Genomic DNA, 18,322 nt, shown 5'->3' on the forward strand with positions numbered 1-18,322 from the left:
TGGTCCATATTGCTCTAAATCTTTTCTATCCACGTACCTGTCCAAATGCCTTTTAAATGTTGTCAATGTCCCTGCCTCAACCACTTCCTCCGGCAGCTCATTCCACATACGTACCACCCTCTGTGTAAAAAAAAAGTTGCCCCTCAAGTTCCCATTAATTCTTTCCCCTCTTAACTTAAACCTATGCCTTCTAGTTCTTGATTCTCCAACCCTGAGAAAAAGACTGAGTGCATTCACCCTACCCATGCCTTCCATGATCTTACACACCTCTATAGGATTACCCCTCAGTCTCCTACATTCCAAAGAATAAAGTCCTAGCCTGTCCAATCTCTCCCTATAGTTCAGTCCCTTGAGTCCTGGCAACATCCTTGTAAACGCTTCTGCACTCTCTCCAGTTTAATAGCATCTTTCCTATAGCAAGACAACCAAAACTGAACACAATACTCCAGGTGTGGCCTCACCAACGTCCTGTACAAATGCAACATAACTTCCCAACTTCTATACTCAATGCCCTGACTGATGAAGGCCAGCATGCCAAAAGCCTTCTTCACTGCCCTATCTACCTGTGACTCCACCTTCAGAGAACCATGTACCTGAACTCCAAGGTCCTTCTGTCCCACGATACTCCCTAAGGTTCCCATTCACCATGAAAGTCCGACCTTGATTTGACTTTCCAAATTGCAACACCTCAAGCTTATCTGTATTGAACTCCATTTGCCATTTCTCGGCCCACTTCCCCAGCTGATCAAGATCCTGCTGCAATTTTTGATAACCTTCCTCACTGTCTCCAATACCACCTACTTTGGTGTCATCTGCAAACTTACTGATCATGCCTTGTACATTCTCATCCAAATTGTTGACATAGATAACAAACATAGATAATGAGCCCAGCACTGATCCCTGAGGCACACCACTAGTCACAAGCCTCCAGTCTGACAAGCATCCTTCCACCATTACCCTCTGTCTCCTACCATCAATAAGAAGTTTAACAACACCAGGTTAAAGTCCAACAGTTTTATTTGGTAGCAAAAGCCACACACAAAAGTTCTACCGTCAAGCCAATTGTATATCCAATTTGCCAGCTCTTCCTGGATTCTATATGATCTATCTTCCAGAGCAGCCTACCATGTGGAACTTTATCCAAGGCGTTACTGAAGTCCATATAGACTACATCTACCGTCCTGCCCTCATAAACATTCCTGGTCATTTCATCAAAGAACTCTAACAAATTTGTAAGGCATGATCTCCAATGCAAAAAGCCATGATGACTACTCCAATCAAACCCTATCTTTCCAAATGCCTGTATATCTTATCCCTCAGAATCCTCTCTAGTAAGTTACCCACCACAGATGTTAGGCTTACCGGTCTATAATTCCCAGGTTTTTCTTTGCAGTCCTTCTTAAATAAGGGCATAATAAATTATATTGTATATCATCATAATAACACAACATGAACAAGCAAGAATACAGGCTGCAAACTAGTCATATTATGCTCTGCACTGTTCCCTTTCAGAGCATTTTAAATTACTGTCATTATTCACTGTTTACATGATTTTGTTGATCAAAGACAAACTGAAGAAGTAGAAAAACATTTACCAACTTGGACTCCTTGCCAAAGACACTTCAAATTAACAATTCAACTTTTAATCCCTCGCCCATCTCCTGTGACAATAATCTCATAATGGAAACTGGAATCAGGCCTGATCTTATTGTGAGTTGCTTAACAAGACCCAACACACAAACCAAGCCAATTCCTTCTTCTACATAAGGCACACACTGGCAAAGAGTATTTGTTTGCTACCATTCCAATAATTTTCTAAAAACTGACTTTTTAGAATGTTCCTTTTAAATCTTCAAAATTGTAAATGTTTATTCTGTAAAAATAATTATTTCATGGACCAACAATTGGAAATTTTAACTCTTCTGTCAATAGAATTAGGTTTGTCAACATTATACTATAAATATTTATTTGGGTTAATGCATATATGTTAATTAATATATAATTAACACCTCTGCGTGCAAAAATGTAGGCACAGTGGTTAGCAATGCTGCCTCACAGCACCAGGGGCCGGGTCTGACTCCCGACTTGGGTCACTATCTGTGTGGAGTTTGTACGTTCTCCCCGTGTCTGCATGGGTTTCCTCCGGGTGCTCCGTTTCCTCCCACAGTCTGAAAAATGTGCTGGTTAGATGCACTGGCCACACTAAATTCTCCCTTAGTGTACCCATACAGGCAACTCGGGGATTTTCACAGTAACTTCATTGCAGTGTTAATGTAAGCCTACTTGTGACACTAATAAATAAACAAACTTAACAAAAAAAAATATTACCAATAGAATGAGGAAATATGAAGGGATCTAGCATCTTTGAAAGTAGCTATTATCCCAGACCCATCCCAGAGAAGTAAAGGAAACTCTGACCATTACAGTCTAACTCTCTCTGGGCATAGCCATGGGGCCGCAGACTGCTATTGCTTAAAGAGAGAGAAAGGCATAGACCGAGCAAGTCAGTCAACATAATGTTGGAAAATTATTGGAAAAACATTTAAGGGACAGTAAAATTATCGCTTAGAAAGGCACAAATAAACCAAGGGCAGTCAGCGTAGATCTGTTAAGGGGAAGTCATGTCTGATGAACTTGATTGATCATTTTTGAGAAGATAACAAGGAGCATTACTGAGGAAAACACATTTGCTGTAGTCTACATAAATTTTAGCAAGGATAAAAGGTCCCATATGGCAGACTAATCAGTAAATTGAAAGCTCACGGGACCCAAGTGGAAGTGGCAAGTTGGATCCAAAATTGGCTCAGCGACAGGAAGCAGAGGGTAATGGTTGACACATGTTTTTGTGATTGGAAGACTGTTTCCAGTGGGGTTCTGCAGTGCTCAGTTCTATAAGTCCATTACTTTACATGCTATATTCCAATGATTTACACTTCAAGGTAGGGGACATGAGATGTTTGCAGATGATACAAAAGTTGGCTATATGGTTGACAGCTAGGAAGAAAACTGTAGATTGCAAGAAATTATCAATGGGTTGGTTAAGTGGGTTGAAATATGGGCAAGAACTGTGAGATCACACATCTGGGGAGCTCAAACAAGGCAAGTGAATACACAATACATGGTAGGATACTGAGAAGTGTAGGGGTACAGGGCAAGTGCATGTTTACAGATCCCTGAAGGTGGCAGGACAGGTAAGTAAGGTGACAAAGAAGGCATCAGGAATACTTTCTGTTATTGCCTGAAGCATAGCGTATAAGAGCAGGGAGGTTATGCTGGAACTGTATAAGAATAGTTAGATCGCAAACAGTTCTGGTAACCACATTACAGGATATGTGATTGCAATAAAGAGAGTGCATGACATTATCAAGATGGCGAATTCTAGTCAAGAGGAAAGATTGGACAGGCTTAAGTTTTTTTTGGAACAGAGAGTGAGAGCAGATTGAATTGAAGTGTGTAAAATTACGAGGGGCCTAGATAGGGTGGATAAGAATGACCAATTTCTCTGAGCAAAGAGGTCAATATCCAGGGGACATGGAATTAAAGTAATTGGTAGAAGGATTGGAGAGGAATTGAGAAATGTTTTCACCCAAAGCATGCTCGGGCTCTGGAACTCACTGCCTGAAAGGGAGTTGTGAAGGTTGACACCATTGGGTGGAATTTTCTTATTTTCTTTCCAAAGTGTTGTTTTGGGTGGGAAAAGCCAAGTGCTGCCTTGCCAACTTTTCCCACCATGTTTTTAATTTAACTGCTTTTGAGAAAAGAAATACAAGGGGCGAGTCCCACAATGTCATGTAGAGCCCTCCCTGATTTAAAAAAATGAAAACAGGGACACACTCCTCCACAGACACGGAAATCCCTTCCCACTGACACGGACCCTCCCACCCCACTCCACACCCACTACTACCACCACCACATAACTCCCCCCTCAGCACTGCCGGGGCCTCTTGGGCACTGCATCCTGCACTGCCTGGACAGTGTTGCCAGAGAAATGCCAGGGATGCCCAGGCATGACCCTCTCCCCCTGAGGTCTGTATTCACCTCTGAGCCTCTGGTGGGTTCTGCTTGCCTGGTGCACATGATGGGGGGCTGTTGTGATTCACGTTGGCATGCCATCACACCCACATGAATGGAGTATTTAACATGGGGGGGACACGCGGGCATAAACACCTGATGTGCATAGTCAATTAGAAGTAAATAGGGATCACAACTTTTAAAGTCGGGTTATGTCATTGGAGGGTGGAGCGGGACAATAGAGTGGGCAATCCCTCCAGAGTAAAAGCCATTTAGGTTCTTCCGCTCCATTCTCCATCCCCCCTGCCATTCCTGCCTCGAAATCAGAGGCGGAAAATCCCCCCATTGTCTTTAATCCCTATCACAAACTCTATTTCTTCATCACTGACTCCATCCTTTTCCCTGGCAACTTAATGAGACTGCGCCAGACTATTCACAACCCTAGTGTCTTATTTGATCCTGAGGTGATCTTTCAACCACATTTGTGTGTTGTCACTATGGTTGTCCATATCCCACTCTATAATATAACCACTATCTTACCTTGCCCAAGGTCCTCAGCTGCTAAAATGCCAATTCATCCCTCGTTATCTCCACATTTGATTGTTCAACTCACGCCAGGGTGGCCTTCCACATTCTACCTTCCTGAATTTGTGGTTATCCAAAGTTTTCTGCCAGTGCCCAAATAAGCACAAAATCCTATTCTTCCATCACCCCTGCACCCGCTGACATACAAAGGCTCCAAGTTAAGCAATGCCTCAATTTTAAAATGTTTTCAGATCTCTTCATGACCTCACACCTCCCTATCTCTGTAATCTTCTCCAGACCTAAAAACATCTGAGATAATCTGCATTCATCCAATTCTGGTCTCTCGAGCATGCCTGATTCTAATTGCTTCACATTGGTGCCTTGCATGCAGCTGCCAAGGCCTTAAACTCTGGAATTCCCTGCATAAAACTCTCCAGCCTCATTTTCCCCCTTTCAGACACTCCTTAAAACCCAAATCTTTGACCAAGCATTTGGTCATCTGCCCAATGCCTACTTATGGGTCACATATTTGTTTTATATTGCATATGTGATGCCCTTGGGATGCATTATTACTTTTAAAGGTCTATAAATACAAGTTGTTGTAGTAGAGACAGAAATATTTTAAAAGTACTTGGAAGTGGACTTGATGTGCTGTAAACCTACAAGGTTACGGACCCAGATCTGGAAAGTGGGATTAGACAGGATGGCTATTTCACGTCCAACACAGACTCAATAGGCCAAATAGCCTTCTTGTATGCTGCAAATTGCAGTAATCTTATGGAAAGATCACAATTATGTAACACCTCAGGTGGTATTTTCTGCCCCCCCCCACCCCCCCCCACCAGCCGCCCCACCCCCCACCGCCCCCCACCAGCACCCCCCCCCCACCAGCCCCACCAGCCCCCCCCCCCCCCCCCACCCCCCCACCCCACAGTGTATTTTCTAGCGGCAGAGCTGGCCCGCTATTGGCCAGCAGCAGGATCTTCCGGTCCCACTGATGTATACAGAGTTTTGCGAGCCTGGCACCCTTTGTTGCTGGGAATGCGCTGCGGGGGAGGGTCGTCATCGGCGGGACCGGAAAATCCTGCCAGCAGGAAGGACCGGAAAATTTCAGCCCTCATTGTTTTCAGTGGACAGAATCTATCCTAATATGAAGCACCATTATTGATGTTTTATAGACATTTCAACTTCAATATAGATGATGAAGCTTCAAAATACCTTAGTTATTCCCAGAAGCCCATCAATGTTTCGGGAATATTTATCTCTACAAAGCACAATTCAAGATCTGCATTTCATAAACTGCATTCAAAACTTTGCCATCAAAATTGCAATCAGTTCATAACTACAAATGGTTACGCTCCACCTAAAACTATGCAAGGTTGAATAAAAATTAAAACGACATACATGGTGAAGTTTGTGCAGATGTCAGGTTACAACCGGGATCATTTTTAAAGGCAATCAAAAGTATAAAATATTCCAATAACTTCCTATTCATTACAGCTTAAAATAATTCCAAATTATCCCAAAATTGAAAGCACAATGAGCAGTTTATTTTTTAAATGACAGAGTGATCAGAAAATGTTGTGCATTTCCAAAAGGTCATCCCCAGATTTGTTTACTCTGTGTCTTCCTGGTATTCAGCTTCACTGTTTATTTAAGATGCTTTATTAACACAAGCGTTTGTTTAAATACTGTTCATCTGATTACAAACTTGTCTCAAGAAGGACTGATAAGGTCTTTCCAGACAGATCAAATACACATAAACATCGACCATATATTTACAAACTGCACATTTTAACAATTGACAATTTGTAGATAAAACTCAGCCAGATGTGGCAAAGCTGGGTAACAGTACACAGTTTATGACTGGGAAAATTCAACAATTATTTGGCGTTGTATTCAAGACAGATAGACACAGATGTTATCCATCTTTACTTGCTCTGTGATTCTTTTACAGTTGGGATCAGTCAACTCCAGATTTTGCACGATTTTAAAAGTGTCTTTGGTCACTTTTGTGATTGGTCTTTCAGATTTCTCTACTCTCCTATTCTGCATGGTGACCTTCAATCTTGTTGAGGTTCAGTTCTACAAGTGCCTGCAGGCATGGTCATTCTTCATCTGCTAACCAAGACAGTGATGGCTGAATTTTAACCCAGAGGAATTCTGGGATGCTACAACCCAGAGCAATACCAGCACATCAGGAACTTGAGCACAAGAGGATGCACATACACATTCCTCTCAAGGGAGGCGGGTTGCCAGTTCCCATTGGTTAATTGCTCAATTAAAGCAATATTGTTCCACAAGCTTCTGACTTTTAATGTTTGATCCAGGAGATTCTCAGGCATCCTGAAACTGGCCAGTGAAACCAAGGCAAGTACACACCAGCAATTAAAGTGGATGAATCAACCTCTGAGAAGCATGTCAATAATTAATACTCATATCAGCTTTCTTAGCAGTATGGTGCGGAGATTGTCCCTTTAAGGGTCAAGCTGAGAGTCACATGACCTGGGAAACCAATCAGGGAGGGGGAATCACCCTGGTAAGTGCGGCCTTCTGTATTCAGAGTCCTCTCGGGAGCTGATTGCAGCCATGAGGCTGCAAGCCTCTGGATAGTTTCAAGCTGTAAATAAATAAGTTGTTCTTTTCCTAAACTGATGAATGAACATTTTTACATGTGGTGACAAGGATAAAAATGATCCTCAAACTGTGAGTATCTAGTTTACATTGAAGTTGAGTGAGGCTGAGAAAAGAAAAGGCCACTAACCAAGATGCCCCTCTTTGGACAGATAGATCTACTTGACTCCTCTGCAGAGAACTGGACACAATAAATAGAGCACCTTGGGTATTACTTCCAAGTGAAATAAATAAGGGAGGAGACAAAGCGTAAGGCAATCCTCCTGTGCGTGTGTGTTTGTGCGTGTGTGTGTAACCCAAACTTATAATCTCATTCATCGTCTCACAGCCCCAAGTGCGCCTGACTCCAAATCATTCAGTGGAGTTGATGAAGTCACATTTCCGGCCTAAACCATCTGTCATATTCCAGAGACTCATGTTTAATTCAAGGGGGAGAGCCCGCGGTGAAACTGTTGCGATTTAAATCACTAAATTGAAACAGGCATAAGAGTACTGTGATTGAATGATATGTTACAGGGCAGATTAGTCTGCAGGGTGAATAACAAGGCGATTCAATGTTGATTACTTACAGACGTTGATATAAATTTTAAACAAGCAATAAAGAAAGCACAGGCAATGGCTGAAAAAGCTGCACAGGAATTACAGAGCATGCAAAATGTTCACCAGGTAGGGCAGTCAGTACTGGCACCAAAACCGAAGAAGTAGCGGGAAATGAGTTTAGCCACAAAGACAAGAGGATTTAGAAAAGGCAATCAGCAAAGTTTGAAGTTAAATGTTATTTATGTGGAGGAAACCACTCCCCCCTGAATCATGCAGGTATAAGGAGGCTGCGTGTTTTTTTTGACATGGGAGATGCCACTTAAGGCATGGGTGCAGAGCCAAGTCTAGTCCACCAAGTAACCGATTAAATAATGCATCACCATTATGCAATGTGGAAGAGTCTAGCACCAATGATTTAAATATTCACTCACTATTTAATATAAAGGGGGAAAGGTAGCCCTATAATGTTGTGGGTAAATGGGAAGCCTCTTAGGGTGGAAGTTAATACAGGGGCATCGGCTACTGTGATAGGTGAGCATATATATCAGTACTTCACAGGAGAAGTTCAACCATTGAATTTTAAGAGTACTGCAGCCAATTTAACAACTTATACTGGAGAAGCGATAAAAATAATGGGCACTGCAATGGTACTTGTAAACTGTGAGCAACAGTCTGCCCAACTCCCACTGATCATAGTGACAGGTGAAAGATCAAGCCTTCTCGGTCATGATTGGCTTAAGAAAATCAAGTTAAATTGGATCAAGATTTTCTGAATGGAGGAAGGACTGCTCGAACTGATGAAGAAATACGAAAGCATCTTCAAAGATGAATTAGGCAAAATAAAAGGCCTGCAAGTGAAGATCTGTGTGGACCCAGAGGTGACCCTTGATTCTTTAGGGCGAGACCAGTACCATGTGCTTTACAGGAGTAAGTAGATAGTGCATTAAAGGAATTGGAAGAACTGGGAATTATCCAGCCAGTTCAGTTCTTGGAATGAGCAGCACCTGTAGTTCCCGCATTGAAACCAAACAAGACCGTCCGCATTTGTGATGATTACAGATCATCAGTTAAACAGACTGCCAAATTGGATAAATATTCAATCCTGAAGATTGAAGACCTGTATGCAAGGCTGGCTGGAGGTCAATCTTATACAAAGCTGGATGTGAGTCACGCACAGCAGCAGCTGGCAAAAATGCATGCCAGACCCTACCTTCCACTAAGTCCCGATCTCTCTCATCCCCAGCAATTCCAAGCTGCAGCAGTTCAAGAAGAATACCCACTACTATCGCCTCAGTAACTAGGGATGGGCAATGATGGGTGGACAGTGATGTCCATATCTTAAAAATTAATTTTAAAATATGGAGAAAATGAAATGTCCTTTGAAACCGTACTTTCTTTATGGGAAGGAAATAAGAGAAATGATGAGAGTTCACGTGTTTGTCAACTCAGATATTCTCCTTAGAGAACAGAGGTTAAGGGGAGATTTAATAGATGTGTTTAAGATGACGAAGGGCTTTGATAGAAATTGGACAGAATGGTGGGGATAGAAGATACAGCGAGCTTCGACTGGGCCGGATAATCCTGCCAGCAGAATGGGCTGGAAAATTCCATCCATTGTTTCGAGGGGCAGGAAAGTCAGAGGGCACAGATTTAAGGTGATTAGCAGAAGTACCAGAGATGATAGAGGGAAGCATTCTTTTAATACAGCAAGTTGTGATCATCTGGAATGCACTGTCTGAAATGGAACTGAAGGTTCAACGGTGAGCTTCAAAAAGGGAAATAAATACTTGAAAGAAAAACATTTAAAGTGCTACAGATAAAGAGCAGGAGAATGGAACAATTAGCTAAGTAAAAACTGACACAGCCACGATGGGCTGAATGGCCAGGGCCAAGTATTATTTTCACATGCAGGAAGAAAGCTGCTTCTAATTTGAGGATGGGCACGGGGAGGGGCGACAGTGAACATCCTATTCTTAAGCCAGTTTGAGGAAAATACAATAGAAATAATGGGAACTTGCTCAGCTGCAGTTGTAAGCATGGGGACATTGGCGGCAATATTAACTCCTTCTTAATGGGAGAGGATTGGGTGGAGGATTAATAATTAAAAATTGAGAATTAGGGAGGCGGGTAGCAAGTGTCCCATCTTGGAGAGACAGGACACTTCAGTATAAAATATTTAAATCAGGCAACTGGCTTGGAGCATGACTGAAATTTAACGGCTGGTTTCCAAGCACTGCAAAGCCTAGCAGTAAAAAATAGATGAAAGCAGCCAATTCCAGCATTTGTGTGTCATGTAAATCACTCTTTCGGAGTCTGGAGAAGGCGTGCTGTCCTCCAGCCCTTCAAACAAACTATTGGTTACAGTCTTTCCCTCCCTTACTTGTTATCATGAGACTACCTTACACTAAGCTCTGATCTTTGCCATCCACAGTAATTCCTGATTGTGGATTCCAGTTGCTGTTTTTCTGCCCGACCATGCAAGTTATTTCAGAAACATAGAACCACTACAGTGCAGAAGTCAACACCGAATCTCCGAAAGAGCACCTTACCCAGGCTCACACCCATTCCCATCCTTGTAACACCGTGCATTTACCATGGCCAATCCATCTAAACCGCACACCTTTGGACTGTGGGTGAAAACTGGAGCACCTGGAGGAAACCCATGCAGAGACAGGGAGAATGTACAAATTCCAGTTACCGAATGCTGGAATCGAACCCGGGTCCCTGGCAATGTGAGGCACCAGTATTAACTACTGTGCATTGTGCTGTCCCATTTTGTTCTATCAAGCCATACAGCAACAGTTCAAGAAGAGTGCCCGCTACCAGATTAGAGAGGGACAGTGATGACTGGACAGTGACACCCATATCGGGTGAATTAGTTTTTAAAAATTGAGAATAGAATCATACAGTGTAGAAGAGGCCCTTCGACCCATCGGGCCCGATTTTACCATTGCGTCGCGCCTGTTTTCGGGCGTGAAAACGTGGTAAAGTCGGGTGTGAGGCCATTAACGCGATCCACGCCCGCGTCCACGCAGATTGCCACTTTACCGAAACCCGGGAATGGCAGCAATTCGATTCACGCCCAAAACGGTCGCAACGGCGATTTAAATGCAATTGCATGCATTTAAATTGAATTAATGAACTGCCCGCCCAACTTTATCAGGATTTCCCCCTTTACCACCACGTTTGCCGATCCGGAATCGCGCCGTAATGGACCTGCTAAATAAAAGTCTGAATCGGGCGATCCAGCTGCTAAAGAGTGCATTCAGTGCTTCCAACAGCTCTCTGACTCAGATCAGTGGTGGGAGGGGGAGGAGGGAGGCGGGCCAGATCATTCTCTGGTTGGGGGGGGGAGGGGAGTGAAGCCAGATCGTTGTCTGGTGGGGGGGGGGGGGGGGGAGGAGGGAGGAGGGAGGAGAAGGCGGGTCAGATGTATCTCTGGTTGGGGGGGGGGTGGGGGGAGAGCTGATCGTTGTCTGGGGGGGCGGGGGGGAGCTGATCGTTGTCTGGTGGGAAGGGGGGAGGAGGCGGGTCAGATGTTCCTCTGGGTGGGGGAGGTGAGTGAAGCCAGACCATTCTCGGGGGAGGGGGGGATGAGTGAGGCTAGACCGTTCTCTGGGGGGGGATGAGTGAGACCAGATCATTGTCGGAGGGGTGGTGGAGGAGGGAGACGGGTAAGATGTATCTCAGGTTGGGGGGGGAACAGATGGATCTCTGGCAGGGGGGGGGGTGCAGACGGATCTCTGGTGTGGGGGGCAGATGGATCTCTGGTGGGGGGGCAGATATATCTCTGGTGGGGGCGCGGGTAGGCTGGGGGGTCCGCTGCCACTCTGCGGGCGATCGGTGGTGGGGGGAGGAGGGCAGGGGTGGCGATCAGTCTGGGTAGGGGGGGAGTGGGTAGATAAGGGGGACAGTGATGTGTGTGGATAGTGGGGGTGGATAAGGGGGACAGTGATGTGTGTGGATAGTGGGGGTGTGGATAAGGGGAACAGTGATGTGTGTGGATAGTGGGGGTGTGGATAAGGGGGACAGTGATGTGTGTGGGTAGTGGGGGTGTGGATAAGGGGGATAGTTATGTCTGTGGGGGCCATTGCTCCCGCTTTTCACTCCCGCGCCGCTTTCTCTGCTTTCTGCAGCCCGGGAGCGATCTGACACGAGCGCGCTTTTTCAAATTTCTTTCTAACTGCGCATGCGCAGTTCAGAGCTCCGATCGTTCCGGCTGTGCTAAGCCCCGCCCACAGCGCAAATGGGACTAGAGATGGCTGAGTGCGTATGAGGGCGCCTGAAAGCAGATTTCCAAGTCGGATCTGCATTACACCCAGATTCAGCACTTAAAATGAAAATGGTAAAATTGGGCCCATCGAGTCTGCATTGACACATGGGAAACACATGACCTCCCACCTAATCCCATTTACCAGCACTTGGCCCATATCCTTGAATGTTATGACATGCCAAGTGCTCATCCAGGCATTTTTTAAATGATGTGAGGCAACCCGCCTCTAACACCCTCCCAGGCAGCACATTCCAGATTGTCACCACCCTCTGGGTTAAAACACTTTTCCTCAGATCCCCCTAAACTTCCTGCCCCTCACCTTGAACATATGTCCCCTTGTGACTGACCCTTCAACTAAGGGGAGCATTTGTTCCGTATCCACACTGTCCATGCCCCTCACAATCTTGTACACCTCAATCAGGTCGTCCGTCAGTCTTCTCTGCTCCAACAAAAACAACCCAGTACCAGCCAACCTCTCTTTATAGCTTAAATGTTCTATCCCAGGCAGCATCCTAGTGAATCTCCCCTCCACCCCCTCCAGTGCAATCACATCCTTCCTATAATGTGGCGACCAGAACTGCACACAGTACTCTAGCTGTGGCCTCACCAAAATTCTATGCAACTCCAACATGACTTCCCTGCTTTTGTAATCTGTGCTTCCATTGATAAAGGCAAGTGTCCCATATGTCGTTTTCACCACCCTACTAACATGCTCTTTTGTCTTCAGAGATCCATGAATAAACATACCAAGTTCCCTTTGTTCCACAGAACTTCCAAGTGTCACACTGAATACTTCCCTGTCAAATTAAGAACATAGAACAGTACAGCACAGAACAGGCCCTTCGGCCCACGATGTTGTGCCGAGCTTTATCTGAAACCAAGATCAAGCTATCCCACTCCCTATCATCCTGGTGTGCTCCATGTGCCTATCCAATAACCGCTTAAATGTTCCTAAAGTGTCTGACTCCACTATCACCGCAGGCAGTCCATTCCACACCCCAACCACTCTCTGCGTAAAGAACCTCCTTTCCTTGGCTCAGAAAATGGGATTGGTTCACACAGGTGCTTAGCAGTATGGCCACAAGTACAAAATATTGCCCCAAGCACTCATAGAATTCCAATAAGAAAATTAAAATTAAATGTCTCCTCTGGATATGCAATGATCCTGGCTACCCTGATATTCCTTATACAGGAATAGGTAGAAAACTGTCCTGGCAGATTGGAAATGATCCAATTAATTAATTTTTGTCTTGAGTACCAGAACAATTTTTCAATTAATGCTTAGAGTTTTTACACACAAAATGCCAAAAACCGACATAACAGAAGCAGAGCACAGTACGAATGTTCACCTGAGTAATTTTGAACTTGACTGAAATTGGACGAATGATCAATTGCGTATCAAATGCTCAGTCTACATTTCTCTTGATTTTCAATTTCAATGACTTCCACAAATGGTGAAGCTTTGGAAATAACTTCAATAAAAAGATCTATTGCCTCCATAAAGTGTGAATTAGAAGATGTCTTACCTGAAAAAGCATATGGATGGTATCCCGTGTAGAGATATTCACTATAATTGGTAAGTAATTAATGAAAGACAAATAAATTATATCACACTTACCCTCGAACTGGAATGTTGCCATCTTTTGCTGATCTGATAACCTCCTCAAACCGCAGCATACTTTCCTCAATGGAACAATTAGTGTTCGCTTTACTGAATGTTTCCGAGGCCGCTCCAAAAATGGCCACTTCCTTTGCACCTGCTTTAATCTGAAGTAAAATAATAAACAGACTACGTGGAATTACAGAGAACAGAAAAACATAAGAAACAGAAGCTGGAGTCGATTAAATGGTTCATTGAGCCTCCTCCACCATTGAGTAAGATCATCGCAACATCAACTCCACCTCACCCGTCTATCTCTGTATCTTACAGTCCAAAAATCTATTGTGAGCTTCCACAACAATCTGTATTAAAGAATTACATATACTCACAGACTGCTAAAGCAGGTATATCCATAGCCAAGGAGACTAAAACTGCACACAGTATCTGGTTACGACCCACGAAGGCAGATTTTAGCAAGGTGTAAAAGTAACGGTTGTTGTGGCGAGAGATTTTAACTTCACCTATATTGACTGGGACTCACTTAGTGCTGGGGGCATGGATGGGGCAGAGTTTGTAAGGAGCATCCAGGAGGGCTTCTTGAAACAGTATGTAGATAGTCCAACTAGGGGAGGGGCTATACTGGACCTGGTATTAGGGAATGAGCCCGTCCAGGTGGTTGATGTTTCAGTTGGGGAGCAGTTCGGCAACAGTGACCACAATTCAGTAAGCTTTAAGGTACTGATGAATAAAGATGAGTGTAGTCCACAAGTTAAGGTGCTAAATTGGGGGAAGGCGAATTACAACAATATTAGGCAGGAACTGAAGAATGTAATTGGGGGCAGATGTTTGAGGGCAAATCAACATCTGGCATGTGGGAGGCTTTCATGTGTAAGTTGGTAGGGATTCAGAACCGGCACATTCCTGTAAGGATGAAGGATAAGTATGGCAAGTTTTGGGAACCTTGGATAACGAGAGGTAGCGTGAGCCTAGTCAAAGAGAAAATGTCAAGGCTAGGAGGTTAGGAACACACGAAGCAAGTGTGGAATAGAAGAAAAGTAGAAAGAAACTTAAGCAAGGATTAAGAAGGGCTAAAAGGGGTCACGGAAAAGCATTGGCCAGCAGGATTAAGGAAAATCCCAAGGCTTTCTATACATATATAAAGAGCAAGAAGGTAGCCAGGGAGAGGGTTGGCCCACTCAAGGACAGGGGAGGAAATCTATGCGTGGAGCCACAGGAAATGGGCGAGGTATTAAATGAGTACTTTGCATCAGTATTCACCAAAGAGAAGGACTTGGTGGATGATGAGTCTGGGAAAGGGTGTGTAGATTGTTTGAGTCATGTTGAGATCAAAAAGGAGGTGGTATTGAGGTTCTTGAGAAACATTAAGGTGGACAAGTCCCCAGGGCCTGATGGGATATACCCCAGAATACCGAGAGGCACAAGAGGAAATTTCTGGGGCCTTGAGAGAAATCTTTGTTTCCTCACTGGGTAAGAAGTCTCACAACACCAAGTTAAAGCCCAACAGGTTTATTTGGTAGCAAAATCCACTAGCTTTCGGAGCGCTGCTCCTTTGTCAGGTAAGTGGGAGTTCTGTTCACAAACAGGGCATAGAGGATTGGAGAATAGCCAATGTTGTTGGTAGGGAAATTATTGGAGAGGATTCTTCAAGACAGGATTTATTCCCACTTGGAAATAAGTGGTCATATTAGCCAGAGGCAACATGGTTTTGTGAAGAGGAGGTCGTGTCTCACGAACTTGATCGGGTTTTTCGAGGAAGTGACAAAGATGATTGATGAGGGTAGGGCAGTGGATGTTGTCTACATAGACTTCAGTAAGGCCTTTGACAAGGTCCCTCATGGCAGACTGGTGCAGAAGGTGAAGTCACATGGGATCAGAGGTGAGCTGGCAAGGTGGATATAAAACAGGACATCCTTTCCTGCAGCGTATCAGGTAGACAACATTGGCCGAGTTGCAAGAGTATGTACCGTGTACCTGGTGGATTGTGTTCTCACCTGAGATGATGGCATCCGTGTCAATGATCTGGCACGTCTTGCAGAGGTTGCTGTGGCAGGGTTGTGTGATGTCATGGTCACTGTTCTCCTGAAGGCTGGGTAGTTTGCTGCGGACAATGGTCTGTTTGAGGTTGTGCGGTTGTTTGCAGGCAAGAAGTGGCGGTGTTCGAACCTGTGCAGAAGATGTTGGCATATTGAGGTGCGAATTTGGTCCCCATGGCTGTTCCGTGTGCATCTTCATGCACAGGTTCGAACAAGACCTCTTCACCACACAGGACCTTCAACCGAGCTGTACACTAGATACATCGATTACATTTTCTTCCTTTGGACTCATGGTGAACAATCACTGAAACAACTATATGATGACATCAACAAGTTCCATCCCACCATCAGACTCACCATGGACTACTCTCTGGAATCGGTTGCATTCTTGGACACACGCATCTCCATTAAGGACGGCCACCTCAGCACTTCACTGTACCGCAAGCCCACGGATATCCTCAAGATGCTCCACTTCTCCAGCTTCCACCCGAAACACGTTAAAGAAGCCATCCCCTACGGACAAGCCCTCCGTATACACAGGATCTGCTCCGATGAGGAGGATCGCAACAGACACCTCCAGACGCTGAAAGATGCCCTGATAAGAACAGGATATGGCGCTCGACCCATCGATCGACAGTTCCGACGCGCCACAGCGAAAAACCGCACCGACCTCCTCAGAAGACAAACACGGGACACGACAGACAGAGAACCGTTTCGTCGTCAAGTACTTTCCCGGAGCGGAGAAGCTACGACATCTTCTCTGGAGCCTTCAACATGCCATTGATGAAGACGAACATCTCGCCAAGGCCATCCCCACACCCCCACTTCTTGCCTTCAAACAACCGCACAACCTCAAACAGACCATTGTCCGCAGCAAACTACCAAGCCTTCAGGAGAACAGTGACCACGACACCACACAACCCTGCCACAGCAACCTCTGCAAGACGTGCCGGATCATCGACATGGATGCCATCATCTCACGTGAGAACACCATCCACCACGTACACGGTACATACTCTTGCAACTCGGCCAAAGTTGTCTGCCTGATACGCTGCAGGAAAGGATGTCCCGAGGCATGGTACATTGGGGAGACCATGCAGACGCTATGACAACGGATGAATGAACACCACTCGACAATCACCAGGCAACAGCGTTCTCTTCCTGTTGGGGAACACTTAAGCGGTCACGGGCATTCGGCCTCTGATCTTCGGGTAAGCGTTATCCAAGGCGGCCTTCACGACACACGACAGCGCAGAGTCGCTGAGCAGAGACTGATAGCCAAGTTCCGCACACATGAGGACGGCCTCAACCGGGATCTTGGGTTCATGTCACACTATCTGTAACCACCACAGCTTGCCTGGGCTTGCAAAGTCTCACTAACTGTCCTGGCTGGAGACAATACACATCTCTTTAACCTGTGCTTAACGCTCTCTCCATTCACATTGTCTGTATCTTTAAGACTTGATTACCTGTAAAGACTCACATTCCAACCATTATTTTGTAAATTGAGTTTGTGTCTTTATATGCCCTGTTTGTGAACACAACTCCCACTCACCTGACGAAGGAGCAGAGAGCGCTCTGAAAGCTAGTGGCTTTTGCTACCAAATAAACCTGTTGGACTTTAACCTGGTGTTGTAAGACTTCTTACTGTGTTTACCCCAGTCCAATGCCGGCATCTCCACATCATGTCGGTCATAGAAGACAGAGGGTAGCAGTGGAAAGGTTTCTGAATGGAGGGCTGTGACAAGTGGCGTTCGTCAGGGATCAGTGCCGGGACCTTTGCTGTTTTTAATATATATATATATAAATGATTTGGAGGAAAATGTAACTGGTTTGATTAGTAAGTTTGTGGACGACACAAAGGTTGGTGGATTTGCAGATAGAGATGAGGACCATCAGAGAATACAGCAGGATATTGATTGGTTGGAGACTTGGGCGGAGAGATGGCAGATGGAGGTTAATCTGGACAAATGTGCATTTTGGAAGGTCTAATACAGATAAGAAATATACAGTAAATGGCAGAACCCTTAAGAATATTCATAGGCAGAGGGATCTGGGTGTACAGTACACAGATTACTGAAAGTGGCAACGCAGGTGGAGAAGGTAATCAAGAAGGCATACGGCATGCTTGCATTCACCGGCTGGGGTTCTGAGTTTAAAAATTGGCAAGTCGTGTTGCAGCTTTATAGAAGTTAGGCTGCACTTGGAATACAGTAGAGGATGTGGAGGTTTTGGAGAGGGTACAGAAAAGATTTACCAGAATGTTGCCTGGTATGGAGGGCATTAGTTATGAGGAAAGGTTGGAGAAAGCTGGTTTGTTCTCACTGGAACGATGGAGGTTGAGGGGCGACCTGATAGAAGTCTACAAGATTTTGAGAGGCATGGACAGAGTGGATAGTCAGAGTGAGAGCTGTAAGGGCTTTGGCTCTAAGGGCTTAGTCAGAAAGGGTGAGGCGGGGTAAGTTTAATTCATTTTGTTGTCTCTTCAATTGCAAATCTTAAGTTCAGTCCGTGTGGATTCCGAGGAAAAGGGGGGGAAAATAGCTCATTGTTCCATTGGAGCAACTCTATCTGCTAGTGGTATTGGCAAGGTATCTAGAGGGGATGGGTGTGCAGGCAGTGCTATGTTCCTCTTGCAGTATGTTTGAGGTGAGGGACACCGTCAGTGTCCCTGCTGATTACACC

General features: G+C 45.0%; 1 protein-coding gene across 1 annotated transcript in view; it reads right to left on the minus strand.

Annotated features, from left to right (window-relative positions):
* The window catches only part of hmgcll1 (3-hydroxymethyl-3-methylglutaryl-CoA lyase like 1), a 171,667-nt gene that overhangs the window by 93,870 nt on the left and 59,475 nt on the right, over positions 1 to 18,322 (minus strand). The window contains exon 5 of the mRNA XM_078213591.1: positions 13,602 to 13,750. Within this exon, the coding sequence (XP_078069717.1) occupies positions 13,602 to 13,750 (149 nt within the window). The remainder of the gene's footprint in view (positions 1 to 13,601; positions 13,751 to 18,322) is intronic.

The sequence above is a fragment of the Mustelus asterias genome, chromosome 5 (assembly GCF_964213995.1).
Source record: "Mustelus asterias chromosome 5, sMusAst1.hap1.1, whole genome shotgun sequence".
Lineage (NCBI taxonomy): Eukaryota > Metazoa > Chordata > Chondrichthyes > Carcharhiniformes > Triakidae > Mustelus > Mustelus asterias.